Source organism: Myripristis murdjan, chromosome 20 (assembly GCF_902150065.1).
Source record: "Myripristis murdjan chromosome 20, fMyrMur1.1, whole genome shotgun sequence".
Lineage (NCBI taxonomy): Eukaryota > Metazoa > Chordata > Actinopteri > Holocentriformes > Holocentridae > Myripristis > Myripristis murdjan.
This window is the reverse complement of record NC_043999.1, coordinates 9,976,041-10,000,024: the sequence shown is the minus strand read 5'-3', so window position 1 is coordinate 10,000,024 and position 23,984 is coordinate 9,976,041. Positions and strand designations below refer to the sequence as shown.

The 23,984-nt window shown below is 44.9% G+C and overlaps 1 protein-coding gene across 1 annotated transcript in view; it reads left to right on the top strand.

Annotated features, from left to right (window-relative positions):
* Positions 1 to 2,503: 2,503 nt before the first annotated feature.
* The window catches only part of gli3 (GLI family zinc finger 3), a 105,542-nt gene continuing 84,061 nt past the window's right edge, over positions 2,504 to 23,984 (top strand). Inside the window, exons 1-2 of the mRNA XM_030079695.1 lie at positions 2,504 to 2,885; positions 20,228 to 20,401. Of these exons, the coding sequence (XP_029935555.1) occupies positions 20,269 to 20,401 (133 nt within the window). The 5' untranslated portion in view covers positions 2,504 to 2,885; positions 20,228 to 20,268. The remainder of the gene's footprint in view (positions 2,886 to 20,227; positions 20,402 to 23,984) is intronic.

The window sequence follows — 23,984 nt, the reverse complement described above, 5'->3', positions numbered from 1 at the left end:
AACAAGGACTTTATCTCTGTGTAGTCCAGGCCAGATGAGCACCGCCTGACAAACTGACAGGAGAATTAGCCGTGTCTTACAGAGCACCCCTCACTGTCTCCTCTCTCCGCTGACTTCCTGTCGTCACTCCATGGACGCTGATTTATACTGCAGCTCACGCTCTACTGTATTTGTATTGTTTCTATGTTTGTATTACTTATATATCTATTCGATTCGTGGTTTCATAAATAAAAAAAGATCAAATCCAGTCAGGTTGAGGGACATACTGTATACTGTATTGATATTGTAACTATGTCTTGATATCTTGGAGTTTTGATATCATAATATCATTATATGGCATACGTATTAGCTTTTCCTGGCTTTAAAGTCTGTGTTAAAGTTCATTCATGCAATTTTCTGAACTTATTATACTGTTGTAGCTGTTCTATTATTTGCCACGACCTGCTTGGTCATCATATACGCATTACTAATGACTATGCATAAAAACGTCTAATTTGTGAAGTATCTTGTCAAAGCACCGATAAGCATCCCTGCAATATCATTGCCATATAAATATTGAGCCATTTGATCAAAAACGTCATGATGTTTTGTCCACATTGCCCAGCCCTGAAATCCAAAAATGTGTGCATTCATTCACATGTGTTATGTATTATGACTGAGATAAAAACAAAACAAAACAAAACAAAAGCTTTGTCTGGGAATTTGTTGATGAATAAGGAAGATATTGCATCTGAGGCCTAACCGTGTCTTGCACTGAAACATGTGAACCAGTCGCAGGCTGCGCATACATTCCACTGTTTACCAACCTGCCCATCAAATATCCATCTACATATTCTGATTTGTTTGAGTTTATTGATGAAAAAGATGCTGACTGTTGTGACAGAGCTGCTTTGAGTGATTAAGGTAGTAATTAGTCAATACGTGCTTTATTGGCATAAATAATAAGCGTGAGTGAACAGTAGGAACACACTGAAGGCCAAAACAGGATCTGAACATCAACTACACATGTCCTTCTTTTCCACAGCGGCTGATTGGCCGTGTGTTAAGATCTCGGTAAAAAAACACTAACTCCAGCTGACTGGACTTGACCTCTTGGCCACACACACATTCAAATCCTGCTTAAACGATTAACTGGTGATTTTCCTTTCCAAACTCCCACCTCTTCATTGATTGAATCAGTGCCCTGAAGAGCTCTTTTACCACATAATTTCCCTGTATATTGATTATGTATATTGATTATACCTAACCCTACAGGAGGGCTTCCCTCTGCTTCATTGTAACATGGGTCTCATACTGAAGGCTGCGCCCAGGAGACCATGTGAGCCCTCATACACTGACTGATTGCCAATATGTGAGTCACATTGCTTCATGATGTAAATGGGACTTTTTTTTTTTTTTTTTTTTTAAGGAGGATCCTAGAGCAGGAGGCGTGTGAATTACCTGGTTCATACAAGTGAAAAAAAAAATCATACACAAACACATGCACATACACACACACACACAGTGACTAATGACCACATCATAATTACAAAATAAATTACACAACATACTGTAGTTAGGTGTCGCTAAGACTATTCATAAGCAACAGATTAGACTTTATCCAACTGTCAGAGGAAACATTTCACAAAACACATTATAGACTACCGGTTTCAAACCTTGTTTTGCAATTTAGCAACGCAAATAAAAAATGTATGTTACTAGCGGTGCATGACTGTGTATTTTGGTGATTATGGTTTTAATGGTGTAATGTAAGCTGAAGTTGCTGCCAAATGTAATTGCATCACGCTACCTATGCCCTGAAACTTTAACTGCATGGAGTTAAATGTCACAGAAATATAATAACATTTCTCAGAAGATTTAACAGTCCTTGAAACTTTTGAGAGAGTGAATGTCAGCTATAATCTAACTCAGCTACCTGAGTTTTGCTGGACATTACAAACAACATTGAATGCATCATGTCTGGTAATGATAAAACATGATGCATTTTGTTCCAAAGAATAAAGAAGTCAGTGGGTCTTTGTCATTCAAACAGTGCATCAAACCCACAGAAACAGACAGAGATGGATTGGTAAATAAAATGTGTGTAAACCATTATCTGCTGTCACTGGGCATCCTGAAACAAATAGCCACAAAAACAAACATATCTCAGCTAAAGCATTCTTTTGTGCTATTGTTTTCTCATTAAAATGCCCCATCCTCAGTAATTAGATGGTGTTTACTTTGACATACACAAGGAATAAAAGGTTGGTAAACAGAGTTTGAGATTGGTTTATAATGTTCACCAATGTTTACAGAACTAACAAACCAAGTTTCAAACATGTTTGGCTCCTCGCAGAAAGCAGGGGCAGAAAGACAGGCGAGGAGAGAAAAGGAAAGAAAGAAAGAAAAGGAAAGAAAGAAAGGAAGAGGGAGAGGGGGACATGGAATAGAAAAAGAGGGAGGCAGAGAGTAAAGGAGGGAGCTATCCGAAGGGAGGAGTCAAGCGAGGGAAGGAGCAGCTGGAGTCCCACACTTCGCCCTCTCTTCTCCACGAAAAAAGCGCACTTAATGTAATAACAACTCTCCATGCGCTTCTCTGACGCTTATGTTGTTTTTATGCACGTTTGCAATCTGCTATCGGCAGATATTATCTGCAGGCTGATGGTGTTAGTGCGGCGGTGGCCGAACACAGCGAACTGTGAAAAGGAGGAGAAAGACAGGCAAGAGGAAAAACTCTGGCAGCGACGTTTTGGAGTTGGAGTTGCAGCGTGAAAAAAGTCCCAGGCAACTCCAGAGGCACATCTGCAACCTAGGAAGAGAGGAAGAAGAAAGAAGAAAACTCATTTTTTCTCTGAGGAGAAGATAAAAAAAGGTCAAGATTTAAAGGAGAATTCACCCATAAAGACGTAAGTAGTCCATTAAAAAAATCACATGGAGGCGCGATAGACTTTGAACATTGTTGCGCTTGTTAGTGTGGCTACTTTAAAAGTTTTGAAAGGCAGGCAGGCTGCCCGAGCAGCAGAGGTTTCACATTTCAAAAAGATGGAATTTCATAGAAGTTTAGATGAAGACATGAACTGGATTTAAATGCAGAAACGCTGGTGTAACGATAGCTTGTGAAACAACGATTGGAGCAACATAATCTGGAATAGTACATTAATAACACACACAAAAATGGATTGGCTAATACGCTACTTCTCTTATATTTGGACTGGGTTTGATTTTTAATCTTTGAATTGTTGTCAGAGACCCCGGATGGCACACTTAACAAGTCCCCGCTATACAGATGCGCGCATTTTAATAACCCTTAAGACATACATTTATTTTTACGTCTTATAAAGTTAGCTGTTATTTTAAAAGTTTTTTTCCCTCGGCTGATTTATAAACCGGCAAGACACGTTTAAGTTTGTTGAGGTTGAGGGGAGTTATGGGCTGAAACTTCATGAACTTGTGCAGACGTAAAACTTATTGGACATTTGCCTAGAGAAACGCAGGGGAGGGGTGAGGTAGGCTACATGCATATTTATGTGTGATCATATTTCACTGTCTTTTATTGATTCAATTTATCCCGTTAAAGCTCGGCGTAGGGGCTTAAAGATGATGGTTTATTGACACAGTAAGTGGGGAAATTAAATTTATTTTAAAAAGATAAAATTATTATCCAATCAAGCAGAGTAGGCCTAGCTGATCCCTTATAACATTTGCTCCAGCCTGCACTTATTATTTAGAAATGTAATTCTCTATCCATCCCTGCCACCAAAATGTTTTTGCAGCACCGTTTTAATGATTTGCAGCTCTCAATCAGATCTTAAAAATCAGTGTGAGGGCGCACATGGATTTTTTGGCAAAGGTGGCGTGCCTGCTAGGTTAGATTTGCACTGCAAAAAGAGGTCCGTCTTAACGTGTCATATTAGCGCACATTCCGTATTAAATTCGCATTTGCTTTTTAGAGAAGTGAAACCATATGCCAGCGAGGAGAGATAATACCACCAGTGTCTAGTGCAGTTTCACTTGTTTCAGTGATACTCCAGAAACAAGTGTCAGTATCTGAAATCTGGCCGAGCAAGACAAATCACTCCACCTCTAACAGGAAAATGCCTCGTGAGTCAAGATAATTCCTTCAGACAATTTGATTTGGAAAGTTGTGAAATTATTTCCCCCCCAACTGTTTATTGCAAAGGAACATTTGAAGATTTATCAGACGGCTTGTCTAAATGGATGTGTTTTTTGAATTCTCTCCTCGCCAGGAAATTTTAGGCCCATCACAGTTAGTGGTTCCCAAAGTGGGGTCCAGCAGCCTGCAGGGGTACATCAGGGGGCTTCAGGGCCTCCTCCCCCAGCAAAATGAGGAATAGTTTAATTCCACTGTAGACGTCACGAGAAATTACCCCAATTAGGAGATGCCTAAAAATGACTAGTGCAATCACAGGTTTCACTCTCACTGCTGTAACCTCCCCCCATGCATATAGACAGCCATAAAATTCAGTACAAAATCAGCAATAAAAAAATCTTATTATATGGGGTTGGAGCAACAAAATTTAATCTGCATGTGTGTCAGTTTTGGGGGTCCGGGGCATGAAGCCGTTGGAGAGCCCGTATGTCTCAGGCTGCGAGGGGCAGCGAGCCTCCACATGTGTAGATATTTGTTTGAAACTTTTTCCTCCTGTCCTCGCCAGCTGTTCCACATTTTATCTGCTTGTCGGCTCTCGGGTTTCACACAGACGACGAGGGTCCGAGGCGCTCAGCCATGCGCGCAGCTCCACACTCCTTTTTTGACACTTGGCAAATTATTAACGGAGATCTGACCGCCTTGAGAGGAGCCGTGAATGAATTCAACAATAGATGTTTGTCAGAATAAGCACATGCAGATTAAAAGCTCCCTTTCACTGTTTTTACTGGAGAGTCTAATTCCTCCATCCTGGGGTATGGATTTGGCTTTGAGCAGAGCCCTCTATATTTTTTAAATCAAAGAAAAAAGTTTCTATCTGCTACTAAAACAGTCGTTTAATATTTGTCCTATTTTATTTGTATTTACAAAATAACATGCACAAGGCCCACAAGTGGCCAATTAATCACTGCCAAAATGATTTAGGCCAGTTAACATGAAAAATAATGACTAGACAGGAAAGGCCCACTTAGTCACACAAAATTTAGGCCTAATAGTCTTTATTTTAAAATGACAACATGTCAGCCATTATTGAATATAATTTGCTTTTACAGAGATGAAACAAACACACCTAAAATCCTGTGTGCAACTTTGTGGCCTGTGACTTGTGAATAAATGATTTCAAAATAACACTGCTAATTAAATAGAGCTTAGCTATATAATTGTAAATCTGTCATCATTACTGGAGGCTAAAATATGGCTTTATTTTTAATGTAAGCCATGCTGGCCTATTCCTTTTTCTTTTTTTTTTTTCACCAGTCTAATTCTAACTGTAATCTAAATTTCAGTGATTGATTGATGACAGAGAACTTGACATTTAAAAAAAAAAAAGTAATTTCCTCATGAGAAAATCTAATATTTTCATAAATGACATTGTACACAATTACCTTAATTTGAGCTCTTTTCTGACTCAAATGTGGATGTTAAAAAAAAATCCACTTGAAAATGATTCTCAAATATTAGCCACAAGTGCTATAGCATCATAGAAAATATGTGTTATATACATGTTTAAAATTATAATTAAAATTATAACAATTACGTATATATATATACACATGCTATATATTATAGTATATGTAGAGTATAAGATTCAATATGCACATTCAGTATTTCTGTTGTGTTTGGCGTGTCTGTTACATATTATCTGCAGGTAAAAGCTTCAGGGCTGAGCTTATGTCAAACAGGTGCACATTTATTAAAGAAGAAAAAAAAATATATTCGGGACCCTGTTTTATTATGATGCAACAGCAGTGATGAATGCAGCGGTGCTTAAGATGCTAATCTTGGTGGAATGAGATGCAACAGCAGCCAGCCATTCTCTTATTGCAGCCAGGAAACATGTATCAGTGCCGCTCTCTGCTTCCTCAGCTCCATGCGTGAGGAAGGAACACGCGGATAACGTTTCCCTGTGCAGGAGTCAGTCTGTCAGATTAGCAGCGTGCTGTTTTATCTCAACCATACGCACAACACCTTTCCTCAGAAATTACGCATAGTGACGCTGGCCCGGTACACCCATGGCCCAGCGACCTGGCAGAATAGGGCCTGTCATGTTAATGCATGGAGATGACATACTATTAGCTTTGAGGTATGGCCCTCTCCTCTTTATAAGGGCCTTGCATTCACAGCTAAATGTAGGCTCTGCCCCGAGGCCTTCTGCATCTTAGAGGAAGCATACCTGTTATCAGGGCTGTATGCAAGAGGCCCTAATGAGCTGAGTTGTTGTGCTAATGCCCTGACCTTAATGCCCTCATGGAGGTGCCAAGTATTTTGTTAAAACAAGGGTGATTTGAGGGAAGTTGATTTTCCCCAAGATAAGAGGGACTTGTGCATTTTGAGGTTGGCTTAGCCCCTTTTTTTTTTTTAAATGCTGCTGCTGTGCATTTTATTTTGCGGCATGTTTTGGATTATACTCTTTTTTCAGACTTGTGTATATTCTTAAATGCTCTTCCTTTATTTGTTTGCTTGTGAAACTACAGGAATCGTGTGCAGGTGTGGATAGTTTTTGTTAGTATTCATGATAGTAAATGAATATAGAATAACCAGCTGCCCAGTGAAAGTTTTGAATAATCCCCTTATTTAATTCTATTAGCTGTTGCTTGTCTCCCATATAGCGTTGTGTAGTGGAATAGATAGTCCCCAAAAGAAATCTCCCACTTTGATGATTTGCTACTTTGATATGTTGACATCAAATGAAACAGACACAGTGGGGAAAGAAAGAGGACAAGTCAGAAAGAGGTAATGATTGAGGAAAAAAGGCCGTGTGATGGTGTGTGCGAGAGAGAGTGTATGTGTGTGTGTGTGTGTTGGTGTGGTTTGTGAGGCACGGAGGAGTGCTATGAAAAGTTGGGCTGAGATGGCAAACCTGAGGAGCGTCAAAACGTCTGGATGCATTTGCGTGTGAGCGGAGAGAAGAAGGGGTCTGCGGGTGCGCGAGGGCTTCTCCTTGGCCTCCTAATCCCCAGGCCCAGCCATCCCTTCAGGGCATGCCTCAGATCTGGCTCTCTGGCTCTCCACGCGGACGACCCAGCTCCGCCAGCAGATTTAATATGCTATGTGTTCCTGCTCCCCCGGCTCCCCTCCACCTCAACCATCACTGTCCCAGAGTGGGACCCCCGCTCCCCGCTTCAAGGAGCCTGCTAAAGGCACCTTTCAAGAGGGGTGATGTCTTTGCATAAGGGGAGGGTGGGGGTAAAGTGCCGATGAAGGGGGTGAAAGAAATACGGATACTGTACCGTAATTTCACATATATGAATATTACACACACTCATGAATTTGAATGCCCTTAGTCCCCTTGCACACAGTTTGTTGACAAAGCAGTCATATATGAAACACCTTAGCACATTTCCATTTTAAATGCATGCATGTACATGCATACACTCGTGGCCACTCTTGCTCTCTCCTCTCCCTCTTTTCCTCTGTCTTCCACACACACAAACAAACACACACACACATTTGCTCTTTATTGGTCTCTCTTCTTTAGCTCTCTTTCCCCTCCCCTCCCTCCTCTCATGCAAGCAACTTTTTTTTTTCATTTTGTTCTGAGGAAATAAGAAATGGGAGGGAAAAAAGTGGGAGCTCAAGTTGCCTTACCAGAGGCAGAGAGGGCTGGTTTGTTTTCCATGGCTTTGGCCTGTTGGAAACTCCAACTGGACCTGACAATTAGTCTGGTCAACTGCTCTCCCAGAGAGAGGCGCAGAGGAACGCAATAAAAAAAAAAATGGGGGAAAAGGGGAGAAACACAGGATAGTAAATGTAACTGTGTTTGACTTGAGAGCATAAGAACTGCGGTAGCTTGAGCTAAAGGTGTATGGCACATAGGCACGCTTGTGTGTGAGAGAATGCAGAGTGTGCCGGTTAGCGGCTGCGTTTTCTTTTCTCTAACACTTGAGTAGAAGCAGTGCAGGTCGCGCCTGAGTGAGGACGGCGCTCATCTCCTCCTCTGTTTGCTGTAGCTGCCGTAAAAATGTCTTTAAGACTGCGGTGTGAAGTATAGCAGCAAGAGGTGAAGTGCTTTGGTGGGGGCCCATTTGCTTGTGGGCTGTGCGTAAAGTTGAGCGTCTAAAGACACAGTTTCCCGGGGCCGGGGCTGTTATTGCAGATGTGGCATTGTGTCAGCTTTGATGGGAGCTGGTTGTGGCATCCGTGAGGGGGTCTGTGCTTTCTCGTCCAGGGTGGTGACGGGGGGACAGATGAGCCGGCCGCTCACTGTGAACAATGATCTGTCACTTACCCCTGCTTCTTGATGTGTAAAGCCATGAGTCAGGCTGCGGCCGCTCCAAGACGCCAGTATACACACATACACACACATTTTTTTTTTCCCCCCACCAAAATCATTTGTGTTGATCCAGAAAAGGAAAAAAAAAACATTTACTGTGCATTCCACCAAACAGAAATGCAGTTCTTACACCAGTAATAAAGTTATGTATTGTCATGCAGCGGTGCTCACAATGTGAACCCCATGTATTTGCAGTCCTATGCTGTCACAGTTGTCTTTTATTTGGAGTTATCCCTGGATCTTAGTGCATCCTGGAGGGGAGGTCAAGGAGGGGGCTATTGTTTGAATGTCAAATGTAAATCCCAAGGTTAATACCTGAAAGAAGCCCAGGCCCAGGCATTCTCCCTCTTCTCCAAACATGTTTAGATGAGTACCTCTTCCCCCACTCTCCTCCTTCATTTCCGTCTGCTTGGGACTAGGGGCAAGTTGGGAGGAGGAGAGGGGGGCACCATCCCATATAAACCCCTCTAGTAGGGGCTCCTCTGCAATGAATGCTAACACACCCTGGCTCTAAGACAAATAATGCCTCATCTTAGAAAAACAATAGGGGAACTCTACTATCTGAGCAAATTTCTGCCCCAACCTGAAAGAGCCCTCTTCTGACAGCGCAGCATTTGAAGACTAATCGTTTTTTCTCATGCAAAGCATGCTGTTTTAAGAGCCCGGGCCACGGAAAGAGAGGGGGCTGTGTTTTAACAATACTCCGCAGGGAGTGAGGAACAGGGTTCGGGGAGGGGAGGGGGGATTCCTCTCTCCTTTGCTCCTCAGACAAAGCCCAGTTCCTTTCAGGGTTGCATGGGGGTGGGGTGCATGGGGAAGAGGAGGGGGGCATCCAAGAGTTTGAGTTCCTTGAAAGAAGAGGGACTCCAGCCTTTTTTAATGACAGTTTGTCATCATGCCTCCCCTAACGTTCAGGGAAAATGTAGGGTGAGCCTTACACTGACAGGCCTGGAAAGAAGTGGGCCCTTGAAAATTTATAGAGAAACAGAAATATTAACGTGTACACGGGGCCCTAAAACGGCTTTGGCTATTCCTGCCAGACTGGTGTTTTTATTAAGAGGGGTTGACATGCTTTGGAAATATATCTTATTCATGAAGAAAAGCCAGGTTGGACTTCCCAAAGAATTCATTATATTCCCCCAGAAGCGGCTTTGCAGGTTGCAACCATCCCTCCGAGGACACGGAGTGTGTCGCGCGACATTGTAAGCCTCCCCGAGTGGGTAGGGGAGCGCGAAGGGCTCCATTTGTCAAAGGTGCTGTAGTCTTTTTCCCTCCTCAACACTTTCCCGGGCCGGTCTCAAACTCATTGTCTGAGCAAAGGCAGGACATTAGTCACCACAACACCAGAGGAGCCTGGAGGGCTAAAGGGCCACTGCTCTGAAGCCCAGGCTGGGACAGAAAGAGGGGCGCAGAGAGGGAGAGGAGAGAATAGAGAGAGGCCGGGAGTGATGGAAAAAAGGTGAGAGAGGGGGAGGCAGGAGGAGAAGGGGAGAAAATGTGGGAATGGTGGAAAGTGAGGAAGAGAGAGAGAACAAGAGTGCATAGCATGTGTGTGGGAGAGGGAGAAAGAGTATGGGGGGGTTAGAGGGAGTGGAGTCTATAGCTCTACCTCAGGGCTCAGTATGTAAGCCCCTGTCTACCCCCCAAAGCTGCTTTCACAAAGAGATTTACAAGACAGGTCTCCGGTGTGCTTTGCCGCCCTGCATTATGAGTGAGTGTGTGTGTGTGTGTGTGTGTGTTTCTTGTAAAATGGCCATTTCTGCTTTTTTTTCTCTCTCTCTCTCTCTCTTTTTTTTTTTTTTGCTGGGCCTGTTTTCTCGGTCTTTTGCATCATCTATGCACGAAAGACCTTCACCCAAATTTTACCAATCCAGTCAGGTCAGACTTCAACTCACAAGCCCCAGCGGAGCACAGTGAATAACCTATTCCCCCTGGTGGGGTGGGGAGGGGTGGGATGATGGGGGGGGGGGGCGTGAGAGGTAGTGTGGAAAATCTTATGGTGTGTGCAAGTGTGTGTTTGTGTGTGTGTGTGTGTGCATTCATGTGTGAATGTATTTCACAGATTCACACATACAAGGGATCCTGTTAGCTTTTGGAATTATTTATAAAGCCTGGCTTTTGTGTGGCGCTCTAAGTCCCTGTCTCCTTCCATTACTGCTTATGACTCTACCTGGGCTACCTTCAGCCCCCAAATGCTCCCTCAGCCACCTCCCAGCACACTGTTTTATATATTAACCTTTTACAGCTACTGGCTTTCCTGAGAGACCGTATCTGCGCCGGTGAAAGATTGGCTCTGGAAAAAAACACCAATTCATTTTCTCTTTTGCTATTCAGAAGATCGCGCCGCGGTGACAGCCGCAATCTATCGAGTTCAGCGAGACGCACAAAGTTATACCGACCGTCCCATATGGCCTTGATTACCCTGTAATCCAGGAAAGTTTTTTTTTTTTTTTTTTTTTTTTTGGTGCGTGGACTGAGCGGGGGTGAAGGGTTTAGTGTGTTTGAGATGGTTTATGTTAATGTTGCCTTTATTGAAACAAGCTGGGATGTGATTATAGTCCTGCTCGGTACATATGAGCGGAGAACTGCTCTAGTTTCCCCCGTCTCCCTCTGGCATAGAGATCAATGCAAACCAACTAACGCAGGGTAATAAGCCATTAGTACACACATTGTTGGAGAGATTTACATACATCGACCAGCAAACTGATAAACTAGGCTCCATGTCCTAGAGGTAAGAATTATTGTGTGTGTGAGTGATTAGCTGAATGAATGCGGGTTAGCTTGTGTGTGTGTGTGTGTGTATGTAGGTGTGTGAGTGCACAGGGAGATCTCTTCCCTGTGACTGCCAGTCTTGTGTGATAGGTGCCAGATTGTGTAGCTGGGAGCCAGGTTGTCTCTGCTTGTCAGGAGAACGAGAGAGAGAGGGAGAGAGAGAGAGAGAGAGAGCGTACGGGGGAGAGAGCAGGCGAGATGGGGGGATGATTACAGTACACTGTTCCTCTGATCTGAATCATCACTAACTGTCTCTCCTGCAAAGGGTGAACTTATTATCCCTGTCTCAACCTCCACCGTGGAGCCAGCTGCTCTCCATGCTTCCCAATTAACCCCAGGCACCCGTCGAATGCTCCAATTAAGGCCTCCTCCTCACAAATTTATTTGCCGGCGCTGGCTGGCCTGGCCCCGGCTGGGATGCCACGGCACGCCGAGGTGAGTGAGCGAGGAAGCCGGCGAGCGTCATGCTTGTTTGTTTAGGAGCTGTCCTAAGCGATGGCTTTACAGCCTCCAGATTTATTCGAGGCGGGGCTGCAAACAGCTGAAACGCGTAAATACACCCAGATGTTTGGCTGCTCGACGATCGAGTCGGCCAGCCTGAGGGGGCTGCCGGTCTAATAACAGGCTTGTTCCCCGCTCTTTACGCTGGCTGGGGGTTTTTTTGGGGGCCATTTTGTGACTCGGTGTCCTTTGGAGTTTATGGGAAGTTTTTTGTCGAACACTTGGCAGCGCTGTGAGGTTTATGGCGTCTCGCTCCAGTGTTATGTGGTGTGATATCGCTTGGTATTTGCTTTGCTTTTGCGAGAGGCAGGCTTTTGCACTGGGCTGAGACTTCCTTGTGCCGCACAGCATCGAATCCAGCCTTTCAGCATCCAGAATATTCAGCTGTGTGTTTTGATGCATTGGTTTATATTGAGCAATAGAGAGAGTGTGTGTGTGTGTGTGTGTTTGTGTGTAGGAGTGGTGCTGTAGGTGGGGTGCAGGCTTGGCAGCACTGCCAATTCCTCTGAGACTACTTGTGCGTGTGTGTGTGTGTGTGTGTGTGTGTGTGTGTGCAGCCTACAAGCCAGCACACAGTGATGGGGGGGCTCTGCGGCTGATATGAAAGTGAAGGGAGAGAGTTGTCTCCCGATGCCGCCGTTGGGAGAGCCGTCAGGGAGCTGGAAGTCTCTGGGACTCCCTCTGAGCTTCAGCTGTCTTTGATCTCACACCTCCTCAGCCATATCCTCCACACTATATGGAGCACACTCTCACCTGCCGCCTCCGCCCCAAGTCCGCCAATCCGGCAACACCGACCCGCACGGTTCAGGAGGATGAGACTTGGAGACACGCACAAGTGCCAACGAGTCCATTTCTCACATTTTCACACGGGGTGATATGAAAGCACCGCCGCTTATACAGCAAAGAGACGAGAGAAGTTAGAAATGAGCACCAAAGAGGACCGACACGGCTCTGAATAACGGGTAATTGGACCAAGCTGCAAAAGCACTTTCCCGGGGATAAAAACGAACCTATGTCATCCTAGAGTTTTTTATAAGTGTGATTCATTGCATTGTTGGTTGACGACCAACGTAGCCACCTCATTAAGCGCACTGTGTGTAAGTGTACCCGTCTTCCTGAAACTCCCTCCATTCTCACTGTTGTCCTTCTGGCCATCACCGACATGTTAAATCAAAGTTGGAGAGCTGATAGGACGACCTTGTGTAAAGCTTTTTTTTTTTTTTTTTTTTTTCTCCCCCCGTTTTGGCGGGTCCGCCCGATGAAAGACAAAAGGAGAACGGAAAGTTACAACAGAATCATCACTTTCTACATCTGTGGAATGCATGACTCGATGTTACCCTTTTGGATCTAATCCCGTCAACACAGGAAGTCTAGCATTAAAGCAACGCTATCCCTTCATTTTTGTTTCCTTCGCCCCCCCCTCCTCTCTCTCTCTCTCTCTCTCTCTCTCTCTCTCTCTCCCGCATTCCTTTCCCTGACTGCGACACATTTCAGAACGGCTTCATTCAGCATTCCTTTACATCCCATTCCCTATTTATTTGGCTGCCCACCCCCCCCCCCTTTTTTTTTTTTTTCCCCGTCTCCCTCCGTTTAGGTCCGGCTTTATCACGCAAGAGCCAAACACCAAGACAACTTCATCTCGCCCCAATATTCCCCCCTTTAATACAGTTTAAATGGCACGGGCGCGAGGGCCCGGACGAGAATTAATAAGAGCCAATAAAGCTCACCACTGGGGCATCGAGGCCAGTCTTTAAGTAAACATTATGACTTCTTGAGGGGGGATTCGGGGCAGCGCTTGATGAATTGTGGCGGAGCTTGGGAAGGGCTAATTTCTCACTTAGCCGTCCTGATGGGGCCGGCTAATAGGCCTTGCTTTGCCTGGCTGATTGTCTGCTGGCTTTATTATTGTGCATTATCGCGCTGCCCCCTGGCTGTTGTTAGCATTCGGCCCCGGAGACGCCAGGCCCCCTCATTAATCACATAACAGCACTGACTCAGTCTGCTCCAACGCTTACCCCAGTGACACAGAGGAATGAGGGGAAGGAGAGAGACGTGGAGAGGGAGGAATGGAGGAGAGCGGGGGATATCAACAAAGTCAGGAAAACAAGGAAGGAGGATAAGAAAGGGAACTTTAAACTGCAGGGGAACAGCGGGCAGGGGAGTGTAACCTGTAGCTCCGTGTTTCAGCCGTCTCAAATAGTGCCGCTGTGTGTTGTGCGGTTGTGGCTAAGGCACCGAGGATGAGAGGAGCATGTCCTCAAGTCCCTTGGGCCAAGTGTGGACACCTTTTGTCAAAGCCACCACACTCAAAAGACATCTATCTGCTTGATCCCCTCGCTGAGTGTGAAGGTGCATGTGTGAAGAGGCAGAGAGAGCAAGGCGGAGAGAGAGAGAGAGAGAGAGAGAGGGAGAAAGAGAGAGAAAGAGAGACGTGGGTGTGTGAGTTTTTCATCAGCAAAGGAATCCCTCTTCCTCCACTCATCCCCTCCCTGGGGTCTCCTCTCCTATTTATGTTGTGCACATAAGGGAACGCACTTGCAGACGGAAAGGCGTAGAGTATAGAGCACCTGGTACATCCACCCCTATATACACTCTCACGCAGCACGGCTCACACACTCCCAAACACCGTTAGAAAGAGACCCTCTCTCTCTCTCCCTGTGCCATGTTGTCACACACACATACGTAGGAAGTCTGCTCGAAAAACAGCGTGACGCACTCCGAAGCACACCGAAAAGTACAGCAGAGGATGTTGTCGCACAGTGGTTGTGGCATCATGCGGCGTGCCTTGTGAAGCCTCGTATGAAGGACGCCTCTACAAGCGCCGAGTGTTTTCACTGGAGATGAGAGGCCCACTGACAGGATACAGACCTCACTCTCCTGTGCTTTATGTGACATGTGCGGGGGCCACTTAAGTGGAAACCTTCGTTAACAGCCTGCGTGTGATGAACGCCGCAACAGGCACTGAGCTGATGGTAAACTGGCTGTGCGGGAAACAAACCAAGACAATGAGCCAGGGGAGAAAAGTATAAATTGTGATTTTAACTTATAAAGTCGAATCGAAAAAGTGGACCACAGTCTAGCTGGTCTGAGCTCTGCAACTTTCAGACTTAAGTTTAAAAAAAAAAATAAAACTTTTTTTTTTCCTCTCAAGTACCTTCATGAAGTAATAAGTTGCATTGTTTGCTTTGGCTTGCAGCAAATGGCTGAACGAGCATCTTTTCCTCTAGCAAGGCTTCTTCTCAAGGAGCGGAAAAAGTGTCTGATCAAACAAAGGCTCTACTTTATGGTATGGGAGTGAAATGAAAGGAGCGGAGAGCAAGGGAAACCAATACTGCACAAGCGGGCCACCACGGGAACAAAGCTGCCTGCATTATCCATTGTCTCAGTCCTCACAGCCCCACTTGCCCCGACACAAGTGGCTCACAAACAAATGCAAAGTCAAAATATATAAATAAACAAGCTAATAAGCGGGGGGCTGTGGGGAAAACGCTCAAGATTTCCATTGTGGCACTTGCTTTATTTGCCCCTTATCTACTGGGTAGCGAGCGCAAAAGAGGCATCGTGTAAGCGTTCCGATTACATCGTGTGGGTTTGTTACCCAGGAATGTAAGATGCACTCAGCTCATTCTGCTGTGCAGCACACACGGTCCCTCACCAGCCCTCCAAAGCATCTTAAGTGGAGAGGTCTGAGAGACCGAGACGCACGCGAGGATAATCTCATTAGCTCCGCTGAAAGCCACCGATGGGCCGCGTTGTTGCACTGTTTGTCCTTGACAAAAAAATATAAACACCCCTCATTTGCACAAGCTTTGCTTTTAAAACGAGTGTGGCGTGTTTGTGGTGGTGGTGCCCCGGATTGTTTGGGGAAGTAACACTGCATTTTCTTTGGTGTGAAGATAAGTAGAAAGTCTCTTCTAAACTTAAAAAAAACAAAAAAACAAATAAAGCAGTAAAGTTAATGCATTCATTTTACCACACAGTTTCACCTTCCCAATAAATAAACCAGTGAAATACCTCATCAATCACCATGAACTTTACTTTTCACAGTCTAGCTGTAAAGTATATGACTGTGGGAGTTGCCCACTGTGGTAGAATAATATGTAAACATGTAAATGACTAAGAGTCTGAATAGCTCAACCATGTCACAGTACACAAAAGGGTGAGAAGGGCTAGCACTAAACCAGTTGGCATGTGCATGTGTGGGATTTGATATGTGTACATGTGTGTGTGTGTGTGAGTGTGGGTGAATGTGTGTGTGTGTGTGGTGGGGCGTGACTAATTCCTGCTAAATGGCCCTTACTTGAGGGGCTGGTCCCCATCAGCTGTAGGCCAGACTTAGTGCCATCTGGGCACAATGTTAAGTTTCACTGGTGAATGGGAGCCACCACCACCAAATCCCTGATCTTCCCCCCCCCTCCCCTTCGCCTCCCAGGGCCAAGGGCAAGCCATAAGTGCAGTATTGAACACAGCATGGAAACCTAAGTATGCGGTTTTCTCAGAGAGCCATTGAGTTTAGGAACATCGCCCCAGTGGGGGTTTTGAACCCATGACAGGTCCTCCAAGCGGCAGGCCTCTGCACCTCCGCTGTCTCTTTACGGGGCCTCTTCCCCTCGCTGACCTTATCCAGTGCAAACATATGTAGTCCTCGCCAGCGCATTCTGTTTTATTGCTCGATTCAGCTAATCTCGCTGAGGGGCTTAGACCCTCCTCCCACTTCGCCCCTGCGTGTTTTAGTTATTCCAGCTGTGCAGGAGCCCTTAATGTTGTTGGCATAGCTGCGAAATCTGCGAAAACACACACACCGTAGACACAGGAAAACACGTGCAGGCATGCAGGAGCTCACTGCGACGCATAAACACGCACACATGCACACATGTAGATGAATGCATACACACACACACACACTCTCCCTCTCCTCCCTTTCTCCATTCATTCTTATTTCCCCCTGCCTATCCTCTTATCCCACTTTTGCTCACAATCTCCCTCAATCGTCTCCATCTCCCATCTCTTCCCTCCCCTCTAACTCACTGTTTTGCGGTGTGTTTGTGCAGCGTTGATAAGCCTGAGATAGCGGATCTCGGTGGTCGCTGATGTAATGATGATGAATGCTGTAGCGCTGCCAGTCTCCCCCCTCAGGGGGCCCTCGGCACTGAACAGTCCCCCTAATGAAATGAACACAAATACAGTACCCCTTCAGTGAGGGGGGGTTGCCAAATCTAAGAAGACACTTCAAGAGTTTATAGAGAAATCTTACCCGGTTTCTTTGTGTGTGTGTGTGTGTGTGAGTGTGTGTGTGTGCATGTGCCATGCAGGTGCATATGTGATCCTGATGGTAGAATGCCTTGGGATTAGAGGTACACCTTCAGCACTTTCAAAAAAATTAGGCTTGCAAGGACTTAGCATTTAAATAACAATAGGTAGTGATTTTTTGATACCGTTAGCAGTGCTTATTTGGAGTCAGTGGTTTTAGCTTGTTTAACCTCGCATGAAGAAAAACACACACACACACACACACACAAACACACACACACATAATTTTCTTTTATCAAAGGCAAAAGTTTATTTTAGTGTTTGACTTTGATGTGTACAATTTGCAGACGACTTTCAACTCCGTGCCTTTCTCACCAAAGCGTATAATTTATGTTAAATTGATTTGCTTAATGTGCTTATAAAATAAGAATGTTTTTTTTTTCTTAGGAACAGTCTGAATTGTGGTATTTTAAACCTGTTTAATCGCCTCCCTTTCTGTGTGGAAGGATTACAGTCGAGCACAAATAAAGATACAGCCTCTTTCTCTCCTCTCTAATTGGGTGTAGGACAGTCATTTCAAGGAATAGACGTTAATATGAAATTAGCATTTATTTTGGGTAACAACAGAACCAATGCATAGTTGTAATGCCTCCTATTGTGGGGTTATTACTGAGCTTGCAAATGCCAGGCCTGTGTGAAGCACCACTGAAACAAGGTCTATAAGGCAATCCCCATGCACATGGTTATTTCTGTGACATATATAAAAATCAGATTTTTGCATGTGCCTTGTAAGTAGATTAGTGGTTGTTCTCTCCAGCAAAGGTTCAGGGCGTTAAATGACAACTCTACAATGACATCACTCTCAAACAGTTTGACTATAGGCTGCACTGTGACAAATTCTGTAGAAAATAGGATCTCTGGGCTCAGATTAACATCGTCTGTAAGAGCAAAAAAAAACTTAAAGTTGTTGTTTCTCACACCAAGAAGCTGATATTGTCTTGGCGCACATGGAGACGGGAAGCGCCGCTGTGTATGCGAAATTTCTTGATCGATGAGGATTAAAGACAGCAGTTTTTTTTTTTGAGAGAGAGGCGGACGGGGTGAGAATGAGTGACACGAAAAAGAGGAGCAGAGAGAGGAACATCTGCAGGATTGGGTGTGGGCGTCCAGGTCAGAGGGATTATGGGTGAAAAGGTCCTGCTTTTAATTGCTGCTTTGGAACTGTGGCCTGCCTCGTGGAACACAAAAGGCCGGTCAGACACGCTTCAGTGGCCCGGAGTTGTGAATATTTGCCCGACCGGTGGAATGCCCCTGCTTTCTCCTCGCCTCCCCCTGTAAACCCCCAGTCCTGACCCTCATACTCCCTCTACTTTCAGCTCTTTTTTGCTCTTGTCTGACTCACCTGGGGGGGACAGTGCGCTTTAAAGGAGGACACACACACATACACACATGCATGTAACCTCCACACACAAAGCATGTTGGGATCTACTCAGTAACAGCTGCAAAGGAGCTCCTCTCCCTGCTCTTTCTCTCCGGGCTCAATCATTAGAATGGTGTAAAGATTATTTAAAAGGAGGAGGGAGTGAAAGTCTGACTTAGGGGTAGTTTAGTCTTACACGTTTCAGTTTCTGCGGGTGATGAAAGTGAATGAATGACCTGTTATTCTCATGACTCGAGCGCCTATATGATTGATCATGAGCTCAGGAACTCGCGCTGAACGTGCAGACAAGACGTGCAGGCAAACGCGCATATTCTAGAGATTAACACACCGACCTGCTCTCCGAAAACCGAAAGACCCGCAAAAAAAATGAAAGCGTTCCCTCCATCAAACCCCCAGTGTAGCCGTGATTTGAGATGATGTGCAAGTAGGGAGAAATGTCTTTGGTTGGGAATGACGGCTACACATGTTTTCATGTGGGAGTGATTAGAGGAAGAGCTCTTGTTTAATTCTGTTTTGATTGTTAGGGGAGTAATTGTGTTTTTTTTTTTTTTTTTTTTTTTTCTTTTTTCTTTTTTTTTTTTTTCCGGGTAAGCCAGGAATTGCTTACAGATGTTGTTGTCGGGTCAGAATGGATGACAGACTTGGGTTTTTCAGGGGGTTGGAAAAAAACAAACAAAGCACACTGTGTTTGTCTGAAGTTTACCCCTCTCCACTTCCCCCTCTCCTTCCCTCCTTGGGGAGTTGGTGCCCCCCAACCCCCCACCCCCGTAGTTCGGCAGCAGTCCTGTGCTTGCATTATAGCCAGCTTTACTGCTGGCCTTTGTATCCATGCATGTTTATAGGTTGGCGGACAATTAAATAGTATAGTTAGGTAATTAGCTGTCTTTATTGGAAAGAAAATGTTTAGTCAGACTAAATATTTCCAGTAATTATCCTTGAATTACTGAGGACTCGGAGTGTGAGTGAAGGCACTGTATTGGACCAGATGAAGCGGTCCTGTACTTTGTGGAAATGAGAGGCTGCGGTGTATCACCATGTTGGTTTAATCGTGTCTCCATAACAGGATTGAGGACAGAAACCTTCATGACCTAGATAGTGTTGAGTTTGTAGACGGCCTCGGAGGTGCTGAACTGAGCAGCATGTCTGCTAGACTGTTGGCTGAACCCCCTACTAAACCCACAGACAGTATTAACTTGAACCACCTTTATTCTTTGAAAGAAAAATTGCCCGGCACCATGATATTCCCAAAAGGGCCTTCAAACAAACCTTGTTTTTTCAGGACTGTGAATGTTTCTCTCTCTGTGGTATCCCCTTAAGGTTTCTCCTTTCTCTCTGGAAAGACTGCTTGAGCGGGATTATCAGTATATCCACAAGCTACCTTTACTTCTATTCTGAGATATAAAACCTAGTCAGGATGTCCTGCCTTGCTGTGTTATATAGTTGTTGTATTTTTGACAAGAAGTCAGAAGTTTACTGTGACATAGTTGAAAATAAGGTGAAGTTTAATTTTGGCTTTGGGTTTCTAACCATTTTGAAGTGTCGGAGCAGATCGAGATGCATTGGAACCCAAAAGTGACGAGTTACTAAGATAAACCTGGATAAGCTGGTGGATTGACCCATGGCCTGCTCTGGGTTTCATGAACAGGGAGGATTGGTTTCAAGGTCTAACTCATGTTTTAGGGGTGAAAGGGTCACCGAGTTTAAGTCCTATTATCTCGAGGCATTCTTTTGACCAAATTAGATTTGTTTCACACGGAAAAGTTCATATACTTTCTTTTTTTTTTAATGTTACGTGCTTCATCGCTTTGTGCTTACCCGTTGTCTCCGGCCTCTCCTCCATCAGCTATCCTGTCTCCATGAGGTGCTGAGGAATGAGCAATCGCCATGGAAACCCAGTCCCAGGCCAATTCTACAGCTGAGAAGAAGAAGAGGGTGGAGACCATCGTGGCAACCAAGGGCTCGTCAGCACGCAGCGACATCAGCGAGAAGGCCGTGGCCTCCAGCACCACCTCGAACGGTACGCATCACCTCTTGGCGCTTGGTTCATTAAAATACATTTTTGTTCTGTAAGGAAAGCTTGGCCCATTGGTTAGCCTACCTGTTACGTGATGAGAACATAGAAACCAAAATTATTCATGTGTCCCTGGTCGATCATTCATACTCTGTGCTGAACTAGTGACCTCAACTACAATAAATTAAACCCAGTGAATTAAAGTCTACAAGTGTAGTACTCCCCCTTAGGCTTTGCTGCATTTTAGCAGCTATTATAATCTCTATATGCAGCATATCCCCTACATCAGCATATTGTGCACTAGCAAAATATGTTAATTTGCATTATCCCTATTCAAATAAACTCATATATAAATGTATAGTTTGGTTCTAAGTTGTAGGTTTACCTCTTGGTTTATTTGGAGTCGATGGCTTTGGTAGTTTTGAGGCGATTACCCAGCAGTTTAGCTTGTAAGTCTTTCCAAAAAGCGACGTGACGTTATATTTGACACTAGGTTTTCAGGCGGAGATGAGTAAAATTTGCATGAAAATCATACAAAAATAATACTGTGTTTGACCCACCAAGGACCAGTCTGCTGTATGTGGCGGTGAGGGGGAGCTCAAACCTGTGCAGCAGATTTATTGGTAGTTACTCAACTAAAGTAGTTCCAACAGTACACCTGGTTCATGATATTTCATTAAAAAAATGTATGATTCTACAGGTCATAAAAACACGTAACAACTTCATATTACTAAAGCAGCGGCCCTCTTATTTTGGATAACGCCAGTCACCTGCTATCACTCAGCTTGGTGTGTGCTAAGATCTCGTGGGGGCACACAGATGTGTTTGATGAATCTGTTTTCATTACCTAACTGATAAGTTCACCGATGGGCCAAGCTTTCCATTTATGATTTAGTCTTGCACGGACTTCTGCATATGCATGTTTACTTTTTCCCCTATTCTCATGGTTTACTGTGAGTCGTGTACCAAACTCACTGGTAGCATAACCTTGACATGTTTACATAGCAATGTCTTCAACACATGCTATTAAAAGAGACATGGAGCTTACACCTCATTAAGCCTGTCGTCATTCAGTCTTTCATTCCCATTCATGTGCAGGAATGGAGAATATTAGATGACAAACTTTTTTTTGTGTGTGTTGGAAAGCCTCGGAGCAACAGGCAAAAATCATAACAAACCCGCAGTTGAAATCACCATGACCTAAGCTGCAGCTGTGCTCATTAGCTGAAGATATAGAGGGTTTTTGGGGATGGAGGGTCAGACGGAGGGTCTGAGGAGCTCGAACCGGTGGCCTGACAGCACAGAGCGCTCTCTGTCACCCGTCCCGCCTCTGCTGTCAAATGTTATCATCTCAGGTGTGATGCAGGAGACCTCAAACAGTCCAGGAGAGCTTAAACATGTTGCTGGAGTTGCCAGTTTCTCCCCATATGGGAGTTATCGCAGGAAGTTTATGGGGAGTGCTGGGTAAGGGAATGCATCCTGGTGCATCTTGGGAACATTCTCACTCTTACTCATTCCCAGATGGCCAACACTATTTTATTAATTAAAGGGGCAGCAATGGGGGAAAAAAAAAGTTTTACCCTGTGGAAAAAGCATGGATGTAATTTGGCTCAGTGATTGCAGATTTTTCTTTGTAATGGGTGGGTAATTATGACTTGGAACGGCACAAGGTTTGTCTTGTAAACTTTGTTGAGGAATCTTGTACGACGGATTCCACCTCGTAAGAAGACATGCTGAAGCTTCAAGTAATGGCGCAACCCCCCCCCAAACATACAGTAGTCTCATAATTTATTGGGAAAAGTGGAGGGAGGGTACTTATCTACAAAGAGAGGTCTCTTTTAGATCCCAATCTGTCTCTTGGAATCATAAGATAGCTTACACATTCTTTGTGTGGTTATAATTACAGCACATTCCCAGGTTGCCCCTAGAACTCATAACCTCTTATCAGGTGTAACCCTACACTTGCCTCAACTTTAACCCCCGTAGTCACTGCCCCACTGCCTCCATCCAAACAAAAGGTAATTGTGAGCAGCTGTGGAGCCCCAGTGACTGGTTCTTCTGAAGAAGGCCCAGGGAAATATTTCCCCCCGTCAAGCAGGGCAGCAGCCCCTGATCCCAGCTCAGCGGAAACCCCGTGGTGCACCCCGCTACAGCGTGCTACGATAAGTTGTGAAAAGTGGAAAATAAGTAGGAGGGGCAGGTGGAGTGGACATGGCGGCTGTTCGGCTCGCTGCTTCTTAAGAAGCATGGCTTTGAGCTGTGGTTGTGATCCGTTGGTGCTTGGAGGTTTTGCTATTTTGCACTTTTGGCTCGGCAACTTGTTTTTTGCTCCAGAAACAAACTTGACATGGATTTCACAGGGATGTCGTAATTCAGTGTTAAAAAGTTGAATTTCAGCGAGGAGAACTTTGTTTCCTCTCGTTTCACTCTGCCTTTCCTCTTCCTCTCTTTCAGATTATTGTCACGTCCCACTTGGGTTCACCTCATCGCCTCGCTTTCTCTTTTTTTTTTTACCTCTTCCCTCCTCCTACAACGTGCCATCTCTCTCCCCCCTCTCTCTTCCCCTCTCCTCAGTCTGTAAGTTTTGTCCAAGTTGAGAAGGCTCAGAGTAATTATGGAGTCCTGGTAGAGCGTTCCCACATGGTTGGCTAAATGGTGGCTTCATCCTGTGTGCCATTCATCTCTGTGCCCCCTCCCCTGGCCTGACAGCTCAAAAGAGCCGACTGTGCCACAACAATGCTGTGATTGGTGCTCTTTAGGAGGGGTGTGGGGGTTTCTTTCTCCTCCCACCCTCATCATTCGCCAGGCAGGTGGACCACAAAGTCCCCTGATTCTTTTGTTGCCTCCCGAGCTAAAAAAAAAAAAAAAAAAAAAAAAAAAAAAAAGATGTCCATGCTCCTTGGCTGAATAAATCCTGTCGTCATGGGATAATTTGCTAATAAAAAAAAAAGAAAAAAAGAGGGGTGGGGGCTAAAGGGTTAGCTATTTACGAAGGAGAAAAAGAAGGGAAAAAAGTTCCTAGTTGGTTGGTCTGTTGGACTTTTTTTGATATGGGCGCTGCTGATTTAGGGAAAGAGGGGGCGAAGCTGTGGCTAGAGTGAGTATGTAAGTCGTGAGATGAGAATAGAGAAAGCAGGGCAGTGGGAGGAGATACAGTGGACTCGGTTCAGAAAATTGTTTGGTACTGCAACTGTTCTAACATAGCAGGGTGTCTGTGAACTAAGTAGTTTATGAAGCGGAGGAGTTGGGACCTTTTAATGGTCACGGTGAAAAGGGCAAGAGCAGGGTCTCTGAGGCAAACAAGTTAAGCTTTGAAGGGCAACAAATGTTAGGCTTTCGTGTAGGTTACCGGAGAAATCCCTAAGCAAATGGAGAGCGTGGCTAAAGTGTTTAGGGAAGAAAAGGAGCAGTTGACTGCTCGGGGAAAAAAAAAAAGAAATCTTTTGAAGGGGGAAAAATAGGGAGAGAAGAGAGAAGGAAAAGTGATACAGAGCGAGGGGAAGATAGAGAAAGAGTGAGAGGCCACCTTCTTTTTAGGCAGCCATTTAAATGATCAACGGTAAATAGAGGGGAATGTCATCTGACAGAA